The 23,199-nt window shown below is 24.6% G+C and overlaps 1 protein-coding gene and 1 non-coding gene across 2 annotated transcripts; both read right to left on the bottom strand.

The window, feature by feature from the left end:
* Window positions 1-799: 799 nt before the first annotated feature.
* Window positions 800-993, bottom strand: LOC126549501 (U2 spliceosomal RNA). The gene has a single exon (XR_007603615.1). It is a non-coding gene; the product is annotated as a U2 spliceosomal RNA (small nuclear RNA).
* A 7,353-nt stretch (window positions 994-8,346) lies between these two features.
* Window positions 8,347-22,842, bottom strand: LOC114125688 (KH domain-containing, RNA-binding, signal transduction-associated protein 2-like). Its single transcript, XM_027989453.2, has 8 exons — window positions 22,758-22,842; window positions 21,545-21,710; window positions 20,249-20,361; window positions 17,411-17,527; window positions 11,966-12,112; window positions 10,292-10,517; window positions 9,116-9,308; window positions 8,347-8,877 (listed from the first exon to the last, which is right to left on the bottom strand). Exons 2-8 carry the CDS (start codon window positions 21,630-21,632, stop codon window positions 8,805-8,807), a joined length of 957 nt encoding a protein of 318 aa, XP_027845254.1. The 5' UTR covers window positions 21,633-21,710; window positions 22,758-22,842; the 3' UTR covers window positions 8,347-8,804.
* Window positions 22,843-23,199: the final 357 nt, after the last annotated feature.

Consider the following 23,199-nt stretch of genomic DNA (forward strand, 5'->3'; position numbering starts at 1 on the left):
TTAATATCACTAAATCAAATCCTGAAGTGCAAAAATTAATATATTTGTAAAGTTAACTTTAAAAGCATGCTTTTGAATTTCTATATAATATTATACATAACATTTTAAATAATTTTTAATAGCAATAGATAGCACAATATAAATTTATACTATTGGATATTTATGATTTATTTTAATTTTAATTTACTTAATAAATTTAACAATTGTCAATTATTGATTTATAATATAGTTTACTACTAATATTTTGATTTTTAAAGTACAATGCATTTGACGTTTTTAACCGATCATCCATAAGGGGACTTGGACGTTAGCCCCGTAAGTTTGAAATACAACTCAAAAACCATAATATTTAATATTTTTGTAAACAACAATTCCAAAATTTGTAGGCCCCCCACGGTTTACCAATTTTGGATTTAGAATGTATGATGGCCCTAGGGAATTTTCAAAATCCAAAAATGTTAAAAAATTTTGGATTTGAAATTTATGAAATATCATTTTGAAAATTGATAATTCCAAAATTTTCAAAATTTTGGATTTGTAAATTTCAAAATCCAAAATTTTCAAAACTTCCATAATTTAATATGTTCATATACGACTATTTAATACACTTTTAACATTTTGGATTTAAAATTTATGAAATATCATTTTGAAAATTGAAAATTCCAAAATCTTATTGCGAAAATTTTCAAAATTTTCAAAATTTTGGATTCGTAAATTTCAAAATCCAAAATTTTCAAAACTTCCACAATTTATTATTTAATGTGTCCATATATGACTATATAATACACTATATTTTAGAGATATGTGGGCCGTTCCCGGTGGTACTGCAATACCGGGTCAACCCGCGGTGGAGCAGGAGCAAGCCCCAAAATCTCCACCAAGTTTTCAAAAATTAGTTTAACATTTGAACCTCTCGATGAGAGGTGTATCAGATGTTAAGCTGATAAGAACAGATACTACACTTTGATCTTAGCCGATAGGCCGAGAAGCGATACATTTCAAACACTTTTGAAGTCTCTTATAGACAAACAAAAATCTATAACAATTGCAGTTTTAAATTTTGAGTTTTTTGAAAAAACCAAAATTTCGATTTTCAAAAATTCGGATTTTGAAAAATGGCTGTAAATGACAATAATATATTTAACTACACTTCACTTATCATTAATAATTGATTTTAAATATTAAATTTTATTGATTAATTGTCAAAAATTCACAAATCCAAACAGTATAGCTCAATCGCGCTATCTACCGTCAACGAAAAACGACACACACACCTATGCGTTACCGCGTTTTTTGACGACGACGATTCGATTTTTATCGTGTATCATTAGCGCCCTCTTGTGGTTCTTTTTAAAATAATCAATGTAATATGCAATAAACTTTTCCAATCGATGATTTTAACTGAACAGTAAACAACAATCATAAATCAAAAATGAAGTAATGACTAACAATTGAATTTATTATCGTTTATAAAAAAAACATCAAAAACAATTGTATTATTTTATATTAAAATATGATATTTAATTCTCGTGTGCACTTCTTTTAATACTTAAATTTTTAAGCTAGTTATTATAAAATACATTAAATATAAAAATATAAAATGCTCGAAATTCGCTTTAAAATTAAATAAAAAAAATAAAAAAAGGAAGAACACTTAATATTAACACCTTTAAATTTAATACAAGGTAAATTTGTAGTAATATTACGATTATCAACATAAAATGGATTCTGGTGAACGCAACGCAATAATGCTTTGTTGAATTTTTTTAAGACATGGACAATAAATACAGTTTCACTCGTCCATTTCAGTCTTTGAATTGTGTTACATTAATTCTCATACCCGAATTGTGTAATCAAAATGCTCTAGAATACAATATTATAACACACTACACAAACACTATTTTTGAAATATTTCTATGAAGGTGAAAAAATAAATAATTTTGAACATACTAAATGTAAAATAAATATTTATTTTACCTACTTATGATTTCAATATTATATCAAATTAGCCGCTTGTTATTCGATTTTATGACCCTTTTCATGCTATATTATATTATTTATGTTTAGTCTAATTAGTTTCTTGATTCTGATTACTGTTATATAATACATTTTTTACTTTTATCATATTTTTATTTCTTTTTAAGAACTTACTATCCCAGCACAAGCTCTGCTTTTTGTAGTGTTGCAATTTTTTTCTAAAGTATTATAAATTTATGATTTTCCCATTGTATATTAAAATATTTTGTAATATATGTAAATATGTAATGATATATTATTGTTGCAATAAAGTTATTATTATTATTAATATTGTAAAGTTTAACAAATGTTAAAAATTAAAAATAATGCATAAAGTTTTACCAGGTACATTACAATACAAAAGATAACATTTTAAAAATATGATCTCCTTTAATGGTTACTTCATCGCCATTGTAGAAAAATATTCATGTACAACATTTTTGAATTTTTGATAATTTGTTAAACAAAATATTCAAAAATATATTATTATTCAAAAAATATTTAGTGATACCTAGTGAGTATAATTAATTATTACATTATTATTTTCATAAGATTGAAGTATTTACCTTTTGACAAAATGTAACGACCACTGCCTTTACTTGCCTGTTCCAACACTTCCAACCATAAGAATAGGAGTGGTGATTAATTTATTCCGATTGTATAGTAAAGTAGTAAACTCACCTGATTTTTAAAAAATAGTAAACTTTCCTGGGTCAATATTATTTTATATCGCTTTTTAATATTCAATTTATTTTTTAAGATAATAAATAAATTATAATATTAGTTTAACAGTACAGTGATAGAAACTACCCTCAAATTCTTAATAAAAAATATAAAATCGATGTTGATAAAATAAAAAGATTTATTTTATTTCAAATGTCTATAGCCTTAAAATAAGCGAAATATTTTGAATATTAAATTATGTAAAATGTAAAGAAAATTCCAATCTAAATAAATGGTGAAATTTTTAAGAATATACGATTTATACTTTTTGAGTAACAATAAATATTTAAAATTGTTTGAGGATAAATAATCGTTTTCATTACGCATTTCGTAAAAATTTTAAATGTCAACGCTCATTAACATTTTTTGGTAAGTATAATAATGCATGAGTTTTTTCTATAGCTATTTAAAGGGATACTTTTGGAAAACTTTGTGTGACCTGTGATTTTTTTAACCTTAGATATAAATTAATGAATTTTCAACTACAAAATTATGCGATTTTGACATGTTTCGAAAGACTTTGGACTTGAACGTTTAAACGCTTTTAAAAAATATTGTGAGTAACGATTTTTGATTTTTTTTAACTATAATTAAAACAATTTATGAGAAATTTTGCATTAAATTTTTAAATTAAAAAAAATTAATTAAAATACTTTAAAAAATCAAAAATTTCAGTTGTCTATAATGCGCCAAGGATATTTAATTTGCCACCAGATATCACCCCTTATAACTTAAAATTGAAGGGATATCTTGTCATATGCGCTTTAACGGCAACATTACGACTACAGCGCTCTACTGTTTTTACCACTCGTATAACTTCATTTTAATTTTAGGCAATATTATAATATTTTAGTGGTTTAATGACCAACAAAAATACTTATAAATAAGTAATATATTATTAAAAATAATTTTATAATATAAATAATAATAATTATATAATATTATTAACGCCGTTCGTCGTCTCGTTATTCGTTTCATTATATAAAAATAATAAGAAAAAAATAAAATAAAATAAATAAATACTAAAATTCTTTTGTAAACATTTTGAAACATAAGAATTATCGACCAATGACTAAAATAAACTATCGAAAATTATATCATAGTATCATACGATAATGAAGATATTGGGTAGTAGAGCGCGCTTATGACAAGTATCCCGTAATATTGTAGGTAGATCACAATCAGCGGTAGAGAAAGAAGCATTATATATCGAAAAATTATGTTGCACACATTACATACAGACACAAAATCATACATCGTTGTAGAATCAATACATTCATCAGTCCGTTCAGAATCTAATAGGTAAAAGAATGATAGAATGATAACGATAAAATATATGTTTAATTAAAATGAGTAGTGAGAACCTAAGAATACCTTGTATTAACTAGGTACATAATCTACAAATATTGATAAATTGTTATTATGGTAAATAGTAATAAATAATAATGATCATGAATTCATAAATTATTTACAATAATTATTATAATATAAAAGTTTTAAATTCTTCTATACAAATGTATAATGTATATTTATTATACGAGTATACTTACGTACAGTGTAGTACTTATAGTGTTGTTAAAAGTTAAAACATATAATTACTATACATAATAATATATATATATTACGCATAAATATAAATAATTGCTACGAGCTGCGTACAAAACTAGCAATTGGAACACATGTACCCACAATAAAACGCGTTCAGTACGTATTTAGGTAATGGGTAATGGGTATGATTAACCAATTAAATTTAAACAACTTTAAGCTTCTAAAAGAATTACCGGAAGAAAAATCTGATTTCGCTTTCAAATACAACATAATAAAAACTCAAACTTAACAACGTTCCTATTGTATATTTATGGGGTTTGGGGTTTTTGTATAGCTTTCATTAACGATCGTTCAAAACATTTTTGCGGCGCATAAAAAATTAAATTATATACAAGATAAAATTATAAACAAATTCTATAATAGTCATTAATTTTAAATCATTATAATAATAATGAAAAAAAAAACCATGAATTCAACACACGAAGAAAATATAAATAATGCATTATATATTTATATTTTTCACGATTAAATGCAATTAAATATAATCAATTATTGTTAAGCAATTAAAATATATTCATACACATTTAAATAACTTATAATATACTTAAAATGTTATGTATACAAATTACAAAAGAACTATATATTTTTAAAAATTAAAAATTAAAAAAATAATAACTATATAGGTACTATTACAATAGATTAATTATTAATTTTTTATTTTTATTTGTAATTAAACATAATATGTATCTAGAAAAAAATGGGCAATTTTGCATATTATGTTTCATCACTCAAAGATCAATTTATAGTACCTATAATGTTAACATAGAAATTTATATAAAGTAATAAATATAATGAACAAAACTATCGTTTATTTAATTGTTTTTAATTACTTTTTATCATTATGGATCGAGCCACTTGGATAGCCTATAGGTACTTCTATAATCTGTGTGTTTTTAGTAATTATTAGGGACGCGTTGAACAATTACGTAGATTGTATTTTACATTGTAGTATAGCTAATTAACGTCAGAGGTATTCAAAAAAAATCTTACAAATAATAATTATTTTTAAATACTTCAAGTCTTCAACTATAACAGAACTTTCATAAATTAATTATTATTTTAAATAAGAAATATTCATAAGAAAATATAGATAGAACTAGAAAATCTAAATAATTAAACACATTTCGGTATCATAACCCAAGATTTAACCATTAGGAACACTTAATTATACAGTTATATCTACTGTTTACTTTACTATTTAAGGAATATTACAATGTATACTATAGTATAATTTTGATTATACAGGAAACAATTAGATTCCGTTTATACTGCTCCATTAGTAATTTAGTTAATGAGACAAAAATTGATTGGTGAAAAAAATAATAAATAAGCTAGTTCTCTCTTAGAAAAAGAATTTTCCAATTTAAGTATTAATCAAAAATATTAATTAATGCTTAAATTTAATTATTTAATAATTTGTAACCTATACTGCTGTATGTATAGTGTATACGTCTCACCGAGCGCGAGGTAGGTATCTACCTCTCTATAATGATGCACATTATGCTATGTAATATGACATGCGATTTAAAATTATATGTTCGTCCGTGGTCATTATAACGACAGTCTTTATGAATAAACAAACATGCAATGAATGACAGAGTAGATTAATCAAACCCTCATCTAATTCCATGGCCAATTAATGAACTTAATTAATATTAAAAATAATCATATTCTGCGGTGTGTAATATTTGCAGACAAGTACAAGTGTGTGCATTTATATAAATGCATAATTGCATCTTGTAAGTCATAGAATATAGATGGTTTTTTATATTTTACAAATTTTTTATTGAAATAGATTGACATGTTCATGTAATCGTGTAACACCAATAACAAAATTATTTAGACTTTTTTAATTCTTAAAGAAATCATTTTTTTTTTTTTTATCTTCAATTATCATATATTATATTCTATAGCTATACCTAATACATTGATTTATGTATTGAACATTTTAATAGTACATTCTTTAATATTAACTATTTTAAACTAAAAATTGAATTTATTTGATTTTTACCTAATTGAAAAAGTATGAATTATCTTTTTGCATTATGCATGTCGTACTTACTCGTTTTAATTTTTATTTGTACTTATAAAAAAAAATATCAATTTAATCAATTATTAAAATTTCACGATGTTTAATAATAGTTTTTAAATAAGAGAATACCTGTTATACAAATCAGAGGGTTGGCTATTTGTAAATTAATTTGCATTCCACACGAAATTCTGAATTGACATCATGGTGATTATAATTCAGTCTTCAGGTTATATTAAACGTGTTAACATAATATAACCATCTATCATCTTTTTATACAATTTGATATAATATTTCATTTTAATAATGTAACATTTATGAGTATGTAATTGCGTTAATAAGAAACGATTTATAGTTAGTGGTTAGACTACCTAACTTTTAATAAATAAATACATCACAAGTCCCTACCGGATACTTTAACCAGATAACATCATTCTCATAAAAATTCTAACATCCATTCCTAAGGGATCTTATTTACACACGTCCGATGGCTCGTATTTTACCATCCTTCGAAAAGGAAACTCCACGTTTTTTCGATACTTTGCACAAATATATTATACACAAGCTAATATATATAATATAATATGCTGTGTCTCTGTATACGGTGTAACTGTGTACAAAGTATAATATGTGTCATGCTTTAATAATTTGATAAAAATAAAAACCAAGCAACTGCAACATTAATATTTACTTGCAGTGGTTATCTTGAATGAGTTATTTTGATATATTATGTTGCAAATTTTGAAATTCTTCATAGTGAAAAATATTACATAAAGATAAAATTCAAAATAATAATACGTTGAAAAATATTTTATAATAATATGTACCTATAAAAAAATAATGATTGTCATTGAAATTACCTATAAGCTATTGACACTAATATTAACTATTAACTCTGCAGTGCTATGAATTTAATTCACTCAAAAACTGTTAAAAATGCAAAAATATGCAAAGTAAATGCGTTCTTATATGCACTATACTTACATTAGTATTTAGTATAAGTAAAACAAAATTGGACTGAAATTATTAATTCCTCTCCGACAAAATAACAAAAAAATATATATATATGTAAATGCATTAAATTCTCAGCCCTGGGTTTTATTATACTATAATATTATGTATACTTACTTTGTATTCAATTTTATTTTAAGTTATTACAAATTATATTTATATTACATTTAATATTTATGTTGTCATTAATATTGTTATCATAATTCATAGACGAATTCTATTAATTCTAATACACATGGTAAAAAAATAACATTTCATATATTATGAATAAAATAGTTTATAATACATATTATAATATGTATACATAATGCATGTATATATATTATGTATATGGTTTATACAATATATACATGTATACAATATCTATATAGCCATATAGGTACCTATATACTTACTTGTAAAATTATAATTTAAAACGGAACAAATCATTAATAGTATTTATTTATATAGTATTTAAGAAGTCAAATTAAATTTACTTTTAAGGTTTTTTTTTTATCATTCTGTTAATTTATTTAGCGTTTAAACTATAGTCTATATATATATGTTTAAGATGTATACAATTATTATTTTAATAGTTCATACATTACTAAAATAAATAATAAAAATCAGATTAGTTTTATAAAATATTAGCTCACATTTACACGCATATAAATATCAATAATTAAGTTAAACTTAATTGTTCATACTTGATTAAGTTTTAGCATGATAAATGTTTAATAAAATAATCATAATTTACCTATTAATAATTAATATCTAACTATGGTAACAATATAATAATAATATACCCAATTTAGAAAACAAAGTGAAATATATCTATTTAGAAATAAATTATACTGAATAATAATTAGATAGACCTACTATTTGTCTATATATTAATAAAAACAATTTGCAGAAAGTTTAATTATTGATCTAAATAAAAAATAAATAAGCTAACATAATTTAATGTGCATTTTTGTGCATTTAGAATTATATATTACATTTACATATTGATTAACTGGATTAGTATTATAAACTATTTTTATGTAGAATAATGTTGAGTATTTATTGTGATATTATCAAGGAAATTAATATAATGTAATTTTATTTTATTATTTTACTTATACCTATGATCAACTTTAAAATGTTTTCATTATTTTACGAAGATAGCTCGTGAGATATTATTATACATACTTAGGTGTTGTAAATATCAAACACTATTATAATATATTTGAGCAATTTTTTTCTAATCATTATAATGATTAATAAAGTTTATAATTCTTACCCAATGTATAAACTAAAATGTTACTGATTTGTTTTAAATTAAATTAATTATTATATAATGATTAAAAAGTACATTGACCCATAGTTTCATGTGTTGTGACTACGGAGAAGTTTGATTGGGTAATCTATGGATGCTACGAAGAGTATTATATTATATTTAGTTCAATAGCAGATTGGTCGTGGGGATAAAAGGCTTTTCTCTGTATGTGGATACATCTGTCTGAACGAGTCTGCAATAAAAAAAGAAAAAAGAAACATTGGAATGTAAAAAAAAAGTTTTGGTATAATGACGTCTAGTATTATATAATATTATATATATATGTAGATACTAATTTGTAAATTACTAACAGCAAACAATATGTTGTGAAAAAAAAATGTATAATCGAAATATTGTTGAAAAAAATTGTTTACATTTTTAATTTTCTTTAAAAAGTGTAAATTGAAACGTAAGTATAGTGTAAAACTTACCCATTAAAATGCGGTGAAAATGTGACCATGTCTTTGACGTGTACTTGTGCAGTTCTAGCTCTTGCCAGAATCGCCATTACTGTTCTCTTTGATGGAGTCATTGATACTTTGGCACATTCTCCAGACAACAGGGGACGTTTCCTTCCTGGAGTTTCCGTTAATCCATTTGAATTGTTCGGAATCACATGTTTTTCTACATCCAGAAGATAAATGTATTTTGACTACTGATTTGTGACTATTGTTACTATTATCATTATTTTAATAAATATAACAATTGGAATAAATATAAACTTTCGAAAAGATAAATCATTAAAATATTTATATTTTATTTATTTTTTTATCCATATTTTATTTTATTTTTTACTACAAACAATTTTAGCAGCATAAAATATAATACATTATCATAAAACAATGCAGCCAAAATTTTGAAAATAATGTAGTTCATTCAAATTTATAATATTAAATGTATTTATTTTTAATAATTTTTTTTATATAATAGTAGGTTATGTATACATTTAAGTTATAAGTTTATAACTATTAAAAATAATTGTGTCAAATGCAAGGTGTTAACATATCTGAATTAATCGATACACTAAGTATTAATATGAATTATGTAAAATTTATTTAAAATTGTGAGCCCCCTTTCGACTTTTGTTAGACTTTAGACGGCTTAAAACGGAAAACCACTTTTTGCTCAATGCTCAAAGACCCACTTATTAAGTTGGGTAAACAGTGAGCTCCAATAAATCTGTCTAAACACAGCGGGACAGCGCGTTAAGCTATACAAATGTTATAATATACTGTATACACATATAAGTAACACAAGAAATACTATTCGTGTAAACTTTCGTCATTAACCGATCGATTTTAGACAAACTATTCAAATAGGTAGGTCTACAGCAGTATACAGTACATGCCGTATAGTAAACGTAATCATAGGACGAGAATGAGAGGGTGTTGAAAACGGAATCTTTGCACAACTACAGTATAATGTAATGAATGCAGAGAAGTTCAGGCAACGTTGTATCCACAATTAATACTACTCAATCGTTGCAACCTTTAAATATATAAAATGTATACAACTGTATAGGTATACCTACTATTCATATAATATTATATTAAATGCAAAATACTAGACGATTCGTTATAGTGTGTCTATGTGCTTATATATCGTACCTGATACGTTAATTATCGTTTGATTAGTGTTGATATTGCTGTGTTTGGTGTGCACCGGCGAACATTCTCCAGTTGAATGAACGGCGCTGTAATTTTGGCGATTATCATCCACGGAATGAGACGAAGATCCGCTCTCGCCGGTTTCCGAATCGGTAGCGTCCCCCGATCCCTTCTGTAATATTTGCATTTCCCACATTTGCTCTTGTCGTATTTCATCGTTATAATCCTGTAATCGGATGAGTGGTGTGTTCAGCAATCAGCAGTTACAATTTCAAATTTAATAATATATACATGATATATCCGTAAACTATAAATTTTAGCGCAGACGGAAGTTGGTATTAATTAACAATTTACGAATGAGTTATTTAAGTCTTAAAACTCCCTCTCATCCCACCACTCAATAATATATATGTTATGTATGTATATGTTTATATGATATACTTTAAAATTTAAATGATTATGTTGAACATTTTGTTGAACAAATAATGACGAATAAAATGTCTTTTTGAGTTGTTAACAGTCGAGATGGTATTACTGCAAGTCAATGGCAGGGTAAACGTAATTAAAAATGAAATGGTTTTTTAAACATCAAATGCTGCGTTTATAAAATTATATCCTATGGTCTGGATTTTTTTCTCTCTCTTGTATTAAAGCGGTGAACTATCTTAAACGAGTTAACTGGAATATATTTTTGTAACTCAGTTCCACTCAATGGTACACAGTACACATAAAAAAATAGCGACACTTGTCTAAAATCTCAGTTACTTTTAATTCACACCACATTTTATTCAATTACTTTGAGCGTCGTTATATAAAAGAAATATATACCTATTATACATTTTTATTAAATTTAAGATGGATTACTTTTACGAATCAACCGAATTTACTGCGATTACGTTAAATTCTTAAAATGTATAATTAACTATATTATCTATACCATTATTATAGTACTTGTAGATACAATACAGCTACCTACTATACAAATAAATGCATATTTAAGTATTTAAAATTGGTTTTAAACTTTCAAAGAATTAATGAAAGCACCAATGTGTTGATTTACATTGGTTTCCTTAAACAGCTTAAACGTGCGTAGTATGGCATCGACTAATTAATTATACTTAAGTAAAGGTACTTATACAGTTATATCTATACGGCTATAATAAATTATAATATTCTATATTGTACAATGTACATAAACTGATTTAACTCATATCTTGAACATCTTAATTGATAAACCACCGTATTGTATAATAGCCTTATCTGAGTACTATAAGTAGGTACGTATAATATACATCATTACATCATATATTTATATAAACAAATTATACTATAAGTTAGGCTTAATATGGTCAAAAGATGTAATATAATAATTTTATACAGATTGAAATTTTATCAAAACTATCTTTATATATATAATTAATTATGTTTTTTATTTAAGATATTGGGAGGAAAATAGTAAAAATAAATTTATAAGTTTTAATACCTCCGTACGAGTTATGTAAAGGAAACTCAGTAGTATGTTAATAGATTTTTATTAAAATAAAAAACAAATTCTTCAACTACTTATATTTAATTAATACGTTTTTTTGTATATTCAATTGATAACGTAGTTATTATATTGGAATATTTTATCTGGATTATATTTTCAATTTTAAAATAGTTTTTAAAACTTACCGGTACTAAAAATCTTCGGACTTCTGTTAAAGCATATGCAATACGAGCGTGCGCTTCTGCTGGAGGAGCAAAAGCTGTTATTTCAACATGAAGATCGTCTTTGAGATGAGAAAATTTTGGATCTCCTGAATTTCTTAGCTTTTCCTCCTTGAAATGAAATATAGGTAAATACAAACAATATTAATTAAATAATATTTCGTGTTTACATCATTAACTTGAAAAAATTAAGTTGTATACAATGTCAAATTATAGTTGTTATAGTACATTTATATTAAGTACAATATCATTAAATCATATGCATTGAACATAATCTATATACTATAAAAACAAGTCCCAATTTTCTGTCACGCATACAAATCTACACCGTTCAACGTATGGTCACCATTTTTTTTATATTTTACTATTTTTACTGTTATACCTGACAGTTTCCTGGAGGTTTTAGTATCACTTATATCATTTGTATCTAAACACACCATTTGGTGTGAAAGCGAAACGTATCTACGTGTTCCTATATAATGTGTATTTTCATTACATTTATTTCGAAAAGGGAACATAATAAGTTACACAAAATAAGTTTTAAGTCTCTCCTGTAAAATTTGAATTTCGACGTATAGGTATTTATAATACATTATATATACCTATTAAAATAATTGTTTAAAGTGTATAGTTAAGCAATCGCCCACGACCCATCTCGGAATGTGTTTATTGAATCGACGATAAATCAATTATTATTGTCGATGTATATGAGATGTGACAACGGCTCGGTGCTTCGAACGGTTCAGCGGGGTTTGAAGTATAGATCACTGCTTTCTAACTATACTACTGACGTACTTAATTTTGAGACTCGAATAGTTAAGATGGATTAAAACGCATCCAATATAATAATAATAACCAATAGACAATTAGTATATAGTAAGTCAGTAGCGCGCTGATTGGATGTATAATGCGAAAACCCACAGAATGCCATGCCCAATGTTGTTGTTTAATAATCATTCATTATTATTTATATTCATATTTTAACGACGTTATAATATATTTCCCGGGAGTAAGAATAATGATATTAATGTGAGAAAAATATTGTTTTTATTATCCATAAGTATATTTATGAGCATTTATAAACACCTTAAATTGTTAATATTTTGTATGTAAGGTATTTAGGTATGTGCACTTTATAGCATTTTATGATCGAAATAAATATAAGACAAAGAAACAGCCTCACAATTTGCAAACAACTATCCACGAAGGCGGAGCACGCGGATGACAGCTATTATTTTATAAATGCAGTTGATTGATTACATTATTTAGAAAAACCTATACAGTGTCTCGCCGTATATGGCTGAGTAACTTATATATAGAAACTCGTCAAATAACATAGGTACACATCTATTCGCCTCCTAACTATTATTATTATACGTATCAAAACTATAGTGTTTCACTATTTGAATATATTTAGAAGAAATTGATAATTCAACTATTCGATTACATATATGTATAAATTAGGAATTTTAAATTTTTAAGTAAGTACCATATGAAAAATAAAATTGTACCTACAATTGATTAATAAAAATATAGGTATTTACTATTTAGTTGAACACAAAACATGGTGACAACTTACATACCTATATACTATATTAAATCGTGATTGATTCCACTCATGTTTGAAACTATTGTACCTACCTAAGCAATTTATATTCTATGGCCATTAATTATATTTAACAAAAAATTAAAAACTTGGTCAATACTGCACTTGACCCTATCATTCCATGCCATACCTATAATAACATATTATAATATTATACCTATAAAAGCAATAATTATACTCAATTGGGTGTATAATAAAAATCACAGTGTGAAAAAAATGTTTTTAATTTAAAAAACATTTATTTTGTGGTATTTTATACTATATAATGATTATGATTATATTAGGTACTATTTTGTTATTTTTATAAGTACTTAATGCATTAATGTTTAATTCCATTGATAATATATTATAAAGAAAATAAAACTTTTAGTAAAAAATAATTGGTTCTAAAAGATAATCACAATGAAATCTAAGATATATTGTTAAAAATCTTAACTTTAGATAGAAATAGTAAAGAAATCTATGTATTACATAATAATACACATAAAATATTATATGATACAAGACCCTATAGTAAGTTTTAAGTCCTACATCAAAAGCCTCCTATTTCCGTACACGAATAAACTTTCATATATCTACCATTACTTTTCCGTAGTTATATTGTTCATGATATTTAAACTTATTATAAAGTCACTTTTACACTTAAGTCTTTATAGTTACATTACGCTTCTTTTATAGTTCATTTTGTACAGTAGGATACTAAGAAGTAAGAGAGCAATATCATATCATTCTATAATATTTCGACATTCGATACATTAATAATTACTTAATCAAAATCTTTTTGTACCTGACACTATATGTTTATACATCATATTATATAAATACACATTAAAAATACTCCAATACTAATATATTATTAAACATTTAAGATAATTTAATGTTTACTTAATTTACCACTTTACCCTGACTGTTCGAATATAGATACAATCATGACTCATAAAGATAGAAATACTGCATTATACGTTTGTACCTATTGGTTATCTATATAATGTGTATACTATAATTTAATTGATCGTATAACATATATAAATATATCATTTTAATATTCAGTATTTGTGTAATCAAGCCATATTCAGGATAGAGTGAGAAAGCGTAAAGGGTTAGGGGTGCAATGGTGCCATACCCAAGGGGCGAACATTTTACGATTAATTTTGATACTAAAATATTATCACTAACAGCACTATATAACAATATTTGCAATTTATTTTAATTTATTCGTCACTTTGAAATCAACTAATTAATGATTAGGTATACTCGTTTTTATTCAAATTGTTTCTCGTTACTGTATCAAAACGTGTGATTATCCAAATTTTATTTTAACATGACGTGTATGCATTGAATTGTGTTTATATATATTCCTATATCCCATTATACGTTTAAACATATTTAAAGGAATCTTTATGATTTTAATGAAATTTTATTTTGCATTTTTTGACAAATTTAAGTTTTTAGAATATTTTTCATTATTTGTTTTTGAAGTAAACATAAAAATTATAAATACATAGTAAAAATGTAAAGTTATAATAAAAATCACCCTATGATAAAGGTACAAACTACGAAGTGATCAACTAGATAGTGAACGTGTAGAAGATATGCAAATATGAAATATTAGTCAACCCATGTTTTCATATCAACAGATAAATAAAATTCGATAACAATACTTCTATTTTAGTGTCTTTAATATTTTAAAGTTTATTCTGGAAAAACTTCACAATTTTTTAATACGTTTTCTTTGTATAATTTTTAAATCGTGAAAATAAATTTTTCTAGTAACTATATTTTAAGATTTTTAAGGCATTTTTGCATTTTAGAGTTGTACAATTCCAGCCCTATTCATTTTGGTTCATTAATATTAGTTCTTGTTGATAATAATAATTTATAATATACATATTGTAGTATCGGTTCAATTTTAAAACCACCTTATATTTATACTTGTAATAATTTTAGCTGATAATAAATTATATTATATAATATAAAAATACGGTATATACATTAAACTATTTATAAGCCTACGTCCTACATATAGGTATTGTGCATTTCTTTATAAGCAAGATAAGTGAATCACTTGGGAGGATGCTTTGTATTTGAAACTTTGAAAGCAATGATAAATCAATGCATTCGAAAAACATTTTTGTTCAAGGTTTTGCATTTGTCTAAAATTGATCATGATTTTTTGAGAATTCTTAAAGAATTTAAAAAGTAATCTTGGCTCTTTTAGACTTTTAACAACAATCTATGTTCAATTTTCAAACTTTTAAAACAAGAATAATATTTAAAAATATTCGGAAAAACTAAAAAAAAATTAAAATTAATTACTCACTTCTATTATAATTTTTTTTTCGAGTGCCGTATTAAATACATATTTTTTTTTAATCATGTAAATGATTTATATACTAGATATACATATGTGTTTTAATACATTTAATACTTTAATTGCTCAACAGATTATTTAAATTATCTTGTTTTTTTTTTTAAATTTTTTTATAGAATGTTATAGGGGGTAAGTATATACGCTAGAGATTAGCCAGCCAGTTACCCAGAGGTCCGCTTGTACAGTGCAACATTCACTCTAATTCTAAATACTATATTCTATAAGTTTAGATGTACAATAAACTCAACTATTATGAAATCAAAATTGTAAATAAAACATTATTAATAATGTCCATGTTTTGTCAATAACAGACGTGTTTACATGTATTACAATTTTTAATAAATAACTTTATGTCTGATGTAAATCGTAAGAATGCCGCTACGAGTTTTGATTAAAATTTAAAACATATATAGTATACCTAATACCTATATATCTATATAATATATAGTATATTTAACAACGTACACAAAGCAATATATTATAAATAAAATGTTGTTAAAGAAAGGACCGAGATTATTCATTTCGATATTATTCATTTATACTATACTGGATGTGATTTTATGTACGCCCCGGAGGAATTACTACAGTTTTCCGTATAGTTCTATTATAAGTATACTTTTACAGCATATTGGTTATTATAATAATCGACCGGTATCGTAGAGGGGATGAAGTTCAATGATAAAATAGAACGGAAAAAATAGTGCAAACGCGCAATACTGTGGTGGTAAATACGCATATACGAATATAGAATTATTATGTTGTATTGTAGATATATGTTCGTGTATAAATGTTATATATGCGAATACGTGTAGTAATTCATACGTGAAAATCGGATTTATCACGTGCATATGATATCAACCATATATATCGTTTAACTATATAAAAAAAAACCTCCATACCTGGAAAAATAGCTTTTAGTTTTGGGTTAGGTAAATACTGTTGCCGTCGAGAATTGTGCACTTATACACAAACAATATACGCCATACAGTTATTTCAATTCCATTACGCAAGAAATTTGGGCTTATATTATATACACAACACAAGACTCCGGTAAATTAAAACGTGTGTCAGTAAAACGTTTTGTCCCGCTGTTGACACGCTTATGTTCGTATACACAATAATAGTTAATATAATTTCCCATCTTATTCCCTCAGGTAATCAAGCGTATTCGCCTTCCTCAACTGGAGCGTACACATAATCAGTATACAATATATTTATTTAATCTATGTATGTGTTTGACGCACCCGATTTTACGCATATTATAAATCTAATGGTAGCTGAACTCTCGTGGTCTAGCAGCATAGAGTATAATATGTACGAATAAATTATACATAATAATAATCACTGACTAAGTGAGTCCACAATAATAATAATTGTTTACTCGAACAAATACCCAGCGATATTAAGATCTTAGGAACAATAATGCAATTACCTTGTTCCGATCACGCATAGATCCACGACCAAGTATTGCCATTTTCGTTATGGTATCTTCTTGTAATCTCTTCAAAGAATTGCCTTTTGGTCCTAATAGTTTCCCCACAAAATTAAACTGGAAACATACGAAACATATTATATCTTAAATATTATTTGTATACATTTTACTATTTTAGTACATAATTACAAACCCTGTTTTTATTTTTATAATTTTATTCTATCAATCGTATTTATGAATATGAAAATTAATTTGTAAAAAATATAAACATAGTAACACGTAAGAAAATAGTTGTGATGTGTGTTTAATGTATGCTAACATTATATGTATACTCTAAGTTATTAGAATCGATAATAATGTACCATATTATTTCATTTTGTGGTGGCTGTTGGTTATCAAAATTATTATAATTAAAAGCAACATAATATAAATGCATGCATAATATTATAGCTTTAACAAACATAATATAACTTAAAATGTTCATAAGAGTATAAGACTTTACAGTTTTCTTGCCTACATTTTAGGCAAACTAATACATAACAAATTGAGTTTACTTCCATTGCCTCTTTTATAATATGAAATATTAATAATGCAATAACTGTATAATATATAATTGAATTAATATTTAATTAAATTATGTTTCAAATATTTCAACGTACATTTTATAAGTTATAATAATAACAATAATAATAATTTATGAATATTCTTAGTTATATTCTTAACTCGAAATAAAAATAAGATAAAGAACTCGCTACTGCTGTATAGTAGGATTCAAATATAAATTGTCATAAGGAGAAATCGCTATAATGGATTGGTTATACATTTTAATTCAATGATAAATAAAATGAAATGTTTAATTCGGTAATTTGAAATTTTTCAACTATATCTCATTCAATAAATAACTGAGGAACTTTGCTAATGAACCACAATATGATGATGTAAATAAATTCGTATCGTAATATAAATAAGTCTTAATTTTTTGAAAATGTAATAATATATAGAAAAAATAGAATAACTAATTATGAAAGGCTTTACAAATAACTATAATAGCGTATGAGTAAAAATAGTTGTATCCAATATCGTTAAAATTGAAACTAAAAAACTATTTTGAACTTAAATTCAAATTTAAAACTTTTTAATCGAGAAAAAAATGTATAAAGATAAAACATCTTGAAAATTAGAGTCAAAATATTTTGAATTTATGTTATATGTCTATAGAAATTAATTAAATAAATAAATGGTAAATATAAAGAGTAGATTCTTGATAGTTATTGGTTTTTACTTGTTTTTGAATTGTAACAAAAAATAGAAAAGAAAACCGATTTTCTCGAAAACTGCAGGTGTTGCATTGTTTTCTCACTGTTTTTCTGATTAAAGTATCTATTGATATTTTTCTACTTTTGATCCTAAAACTCCAAAGTACCAACTAAATTAAATGTGCTGTACCAGGAAAGAAACATTCATTTTTTTTTATAATATTACAGCAAATTTTTCGCTTTAAAACATGAATAGATTAAATTAACAAAAAGTAAAAATTATTGTCGAAAATTCGATCATTCTGCTCAGGTAATAACTGAGCTCTATTATTCTCAATTCTAGGGTTCTATAAGTTTAATATTTCTTAAGTTTATGCTGAAGTTCAAATGAGCACACAATGCAAATATATGTATATATATATTATATGCATAGTGCATTATATTATTATTAAATTATATATATATATGTATACCTAATGTATATTATATATATTATATATATTATATGTACTATTGTTTTGCTCTGAAAAAGCATGTACAATAGGTTTATAAAAAATTATAACTGATTGAAAAACAAGTAATGAATTATAGTACATTCATATATTTTACTTAAGATAAATTAATTACCTACCTACTTAGTTATACATCATTTTTGTATGAAATTATACATTTATACCTACCGTTGGCATAAATATTTGCATTGTAAGACTAACTTACATAACGAGCAACGTGTTATAATGAGAGCAGTATCTTTTATGAATATAAAATTTGGAGCGGAGGAAGAGGCTAATGTGATGGCGGACCCAGACGCATACGATGATTATCTTATACAATATTCTGTTTACGTGCTACATATTATATTATATACTTTGCTGATGTGCGAAGTACTAAACTGATGTGAGTACATGTGAAGATACACCCCTATGGTTGATTAAGTTATCTACCGATATAGTTGTGTATAATCTGCAAATATTTCGAAAAATATATATATATATATTTTTTAAATTACCTTTTATACTATAGGTAACTTTCAAATACGTAGTGTATTCATAATAAAAAATTAATCGAAAAAATTAAAGTAAATATTGTATAGAAATTTAGATAGTTAGATTCATCTAATTTTTATATTATATTAAATATCAATTTTTTAAATTCATATTAATAGGATTATATATTATACATATTACATTTAACAGTGTTTTAAATTTACAAAATAACAGATTATTCCTAATCTTGAGCTATCTATTCACGATAATATTATTTTCAATCTAGACAAATGTTAAATATTAGATATCGATATTCTTTCGAAACAATATGAATATAATTGTTTAACAATGTGGTTACGATGTATCGACTGTTGTGTACTTATAGTTTGAATACAATATGTTATTGTGTTTGAAAGATCTAATTTATATTATAACTATTTATATTAATATCTAAAAATCACCATCAATATTGATACCTATGTCATAATGTTATATTTCATGGATATAAATTATTAATTATAATCAATAATCATATATAATAATTAATAAGTATTTCCTTTATCTATAATTGTAAATGATGTATCCCTAGTGCATACCTTTGGATGGTCTCTTACAGGTACAGCTACCCTGATGGAAACTTTAATTGGCTTGTCACGGGTTATGTCCACCATTCGACGAATACCCTCCGATTTTCCTCCATTTCTAGTTTCTAAAATTATAAGAATATTTTTCTTTAATACTTGTTGTTAACAAACTAAAATAAGATTATGGATTTATTACACATTTTTGTATGGCTGTAAATATATAACAATTTAGATTCTGGGGAAATAAAAGAGTTCTTAAAATTTTAAAGAGATTAATTATATTATATTGATATATTAATTTTTACTTTTTTGTAGAAGTAGTAAAAATAATTGATAACTTTTATATAGTTTTGCCAGTTGTTTGAATATTTAATAAGTATAAAACGAAGGAACACTAAGTTCAAAAATCAAATGAAATAATTTTTAATGACTTATTTTTTTATTGGAAGTAAGCAATAAAGTATGAGTTTGAAGAATTTAATATGAAAAAATAGTTAAATTTACAAATCATCTTGTTTAAAACTGAAATCTGAAATAAATTTGGTCGTAAACTCGTAATATTTTTTAAATGTTATTCCTTATTATTGTTTCTTTCCAATTTCAAAATGTATAGTACAATATTATGCTGGTTTAAATCGGGACATCGAGGTGAGCGAAGACTAATGAATTATAGGTAACGACTTATGACTGCTCAACATGCTCAAATACTTTATTCTATCCTCGTATACTTTTTAACTGTGAATTTTATCAATTTAGCATTTACACACCTAAATAATGACGAGTTAACATTTAAAAGTTTTAAATTAAATTTGTCACTTGTAGGTGCGATCCGTTTATATCGTTCAACACCGTGCTAGTAAATACACAAAACGTAATACTGTGCCAGGTACAGAATGTTAGTTTACGACTATCGTAAATTTGACTTTAGCACGCTAACCTGGCGCTACAATAACTACTTAATGCTATAGAAAAATGAGACAAAATCGTTATTTTTACTCAATATATACGATGTCTAAGACACGATAATAATTGAATACCTTCAATTACCTATATAAATGTAATTATTATGCTATGTTTATATTTATATTATTCATTTTTTGTGTTTTTACTTTTACAGTAGGCAATTAATTAACTATACACTATATACCAATACCTCACTATCTGCATATTTATTTTTTTGTTATCATAAACAATTTTTTTTAAATATTTTCGTATAATTTAATATCAACACGAAAGATTAACAAATAAATCCAGCTTCTTTAGTTAATAATTAAATAAATCATATGATTTAAAATTTTATAAAATTACCTGATTGAGAATTTAATTTATGGTTTTCACTTTTATTGCCGTGGAATTGATTCTCGTCGTCAACTTCTATAATATCCATATCTGACATGATAGCGATAAATCATCCGTTTGAAATTTTATTTTACGATAATCTTTTTGTGATTTAATTACAGTAATTGATTAAAACCTGAAATATCGAAAGTTTTAAGTCAAATTTTTATAAAAAATCAATGTTGTATTACATATCTTTGTATGAAACATGAGTGAGTAAATATTTATTTTGAAAAAAATTATAAATTATACTAATACATATTAAATATATATGAAGTACCCATCACTTAAGTACATAATGATATTAGTAGCAGAATATAAACCTACTTGATTTTAAACATTTTATAAATACTAACTAATAAAACAACAATTTATAGTTTCATCATTGATTCGCTACACCATAATATGATACATTAAGAAGAAAAAAATAAAATAAAATTGCATCAATGAATTGATATATTATGTGATAGACGATGGTATAGGCTGTATTCAGTTTCAAATAATTATCGGCTATGTTTACCCATATAATATAAGATATATACTATATAGGTAATCGTTTAAACTAGTATGTAGTTTTGCTAATTATACATACAATACGAACTTCTTTAAAATATATTAGGTATATATATATATATATATATGATTGAAACGTTTGTATACATTTTAGGACTAAACTGATTTTAAATACCTAAGGTCAGGTGATTGATGATGGTAGTAAAAGAGCTAGAATGAGAATGGAATTATTATGACGACAATGTTGTCATATATAGTATATACAATTGATTACTATGTAGATAAATTAATTTAAGTTTGTAAAAACTAATTTTTATACAGGGAAATTAATTAACAACTCAATAAAAATAAAAATACTTATGATTTATCAATTTTCATTCCATAATAATTTGAAGTTTTGAAAACTTAATATTATTATTTACGTACAAACTGAAAATATAATTACTTGATCAGCTTCACAAATTATTTATTATTTATTTTAAATTTTATGCATTTTAGTAACAAAAATCATATTTAATATAATATATATATAAATATATATATTTTTTATTTATATCAAAAATTAGAATAGATAATTATAAAATAATATACTTTAATGATAATTATATAATGTCGTATATTATGTTGATATAATACAAAGGTATTTTTTACATAATTTATACTGACTTACCAAATAACACAACAAATAATGTAATATCCTCAGGACTCAGGAGTATGTTTCAAGTGATATAATTCTGTTGAAAAGTTAAACCTATACTAAACTTTATGAAAGGGCTGCTTTACGTATACCCTCGTCGTTATGACGATATCAACGCTATCTAGTGACATAATAACATAATGTATACAATTTAATATATATATTATTACCTACATCATGTCGTAATAAAATGTATAAATGCAATTTAATCACTGATACAATTAGGACACAAAGGATTAAATAAAGCACTTCACAACTTTCAGTGACACAGCTTATGAACATTTCATAAAATAATTTCAAATCCCAGAGCATTATAAAATACACTACCTAATTGAAATTAAATATAGTTAAATTTGTAAAGTTGACGCTTTTGATAAACCTAATATGGTTATCTCATGCAAAAAAAATTTAAGCT

This window comes from Aphis gossypii, chromosome 1 (assembly GCF_020184175.1).
Source record: "Aphis gossypii isolate Hap1 chromosome 1, ASM2018417v2, whole genome shotgun sequence".
Taxonomy (NCBI): Eukaryota; Metazoa; Arthropoda; class Insecta; order Hemiptera; family Aphididae; genus Aphis; species Aphis gossypii.

Excerpts from the sequence above, each read along its gene's own strand:
- LOC114125688 (XM_027989453.2), bottom strand. The coding sequence starts at position 21,632 with ATGTCAGATATGGATATTATAGAAGTTGACGACGAGAATCAATTCCAC. Across the intron at positions 17,528-20,248 it reads CTGTAAGAGACCATCCAAAG|TTTAATTTTGTGGGGAAACT; the intron begins GTATGCACTAGG and ends GTATGTTTCCAG. Across the intron at positions 10,518-11,965 it reads TCCGAAGATTTTTAGTACCG|GATTATAACGATGAAATACG; the intron begins GTAAGTTTTAAA and ends ATCCGATTACAG.